Here is a 1,204-nt window from a genome sequence, read left to right on the forward strand (position 1 = left end):
AAACACACAAATTATGTTATGGAACTCTTTAGTTAGCAGAATCACATAGGGACATGCCTAAAAATAGCTAATTACTTGCACCAAAATCAAAGTCTTTTTTAGTAAGAAGAAGAAATTTTAAACGGATCTCACGAGATAATTGTGAATGTTCTTTTACAATCTAAATAAAGCTAAGAGCAACGTTCTTCAACAAAGCTAAAACAGAATCATATATATATATATATATAAGTTAAACTAACACCCGTCAAAATCTAGTATCGATTTAAATAATGTGACAAAGAATGAGTTCTAACAATAACTGGCTAAGAACAAGAATTGTAATGAATCAAATTCGAAATCTGTATGTACAGTCAACAAATTCCTAAATAATTCAAAACATATAGCAAATCAATGTTGGAGTTTCTCCGAGAAGTCAAAACGGGGCTTCTTCGCCGGCATCGGGCTCATCACTTCGTCGTCCCCGTTGACCAGCGAGAACTCCGGTATCGGAGGGATATTAAGGTCAAACCCACGATGGCTGATGCTGACGTGGCTGGTGGACCCCGCTCCTTCCGAGTTAGACACGCTACTAGTGTTATTATTATTCCCTTCGTAGTGGCACCGCTTGTGTCCGCCGAGAGCTTGTCCGGAAGGAAACGACTTGTGACAGATCGTGCACACGTGCGACTTCCCGCTTCCGGTTGTCACGGCGGACGTGGTGGTCGCCGACGTTGACTGATCATCTCCTCCGCCGGATTGAGACTGTGATGAGTTTTTCCTGTGGCTCGCCTTGTGTCCGCCGAGAGCTTGGTAAGACGAGAACGACTTGTCGCAGACGCTGCACTTGTAGGACGACGACGACGACTTCTCAGCCACCGGAGGGAGAGGAAGAGGCTGACGGTTGCTGCGGTTGCCGTCGCGGGCGAGAAGCAAGAGGCAGAAAGCGAGATACTCTTCTTCGGTGAGGTTTTGTTGGTGGAAATCGGATCTTGATCTCTTGGAACGTTTGCCTTTGGTCCAGTGTTCGACTCCATGGAATCTTGATGAGTCTTCGAACAGAGGAGGAACCGGCGAAGCTAATCTCGGTGAACTAAGAGCCTCGAGCGCCATGAGTTAATCAAAAACTGGAGATCTTTAGTATGATAATCTGAGGTTTCTTGTGATCGATTGAATTGTTGTTGAATGAGAAGAAAAGGAGAGCGTGAGTGAATAAATATATAGTAGG

The 1,204-nt window shown here is 44.6% G+C and overlaps 1 protein-coding gene across 1 annotated transcript; it reads right to left on the reverse strand.

The window, feature by feature from the left end:
* Positions 1-267: 267 nt before the first annotated feature.
* On the reverse strand, positions 268-1,181 carry LOC106329317 (zinc finger protein ZAT10-like). Its single transcript, XM_013767958.1, has one exon. The coding sequence runs from the start codon at positions 1,087-1,089 to the stop codon at positions 388-390; it is 702 nt and encodes a 233-aa protein (XP_013623412.1). The 5' UTR covers positions 1,090-1,181; the 3' UTR covers positions 268-387.
* Between the last annotated feature and the right edge of the window lie 23 nt (positions 1,182-1,204).

The sequence above is a fragment of the Brassica oleracea genome, chromosome C3, assembly GCF_000695525.1.
Source record: "Brassica oleracea var. oleracea cultivar TO1000 chromosome C3, BOL, whole genome shotgun sequence".
Taxonomy (NCBI): Eukaryota; Viridiplantae; Streptophyta; class Magnoliopsida; order Brassicales; family Brassicaceae; genus Brassica; species Brassica oleracea.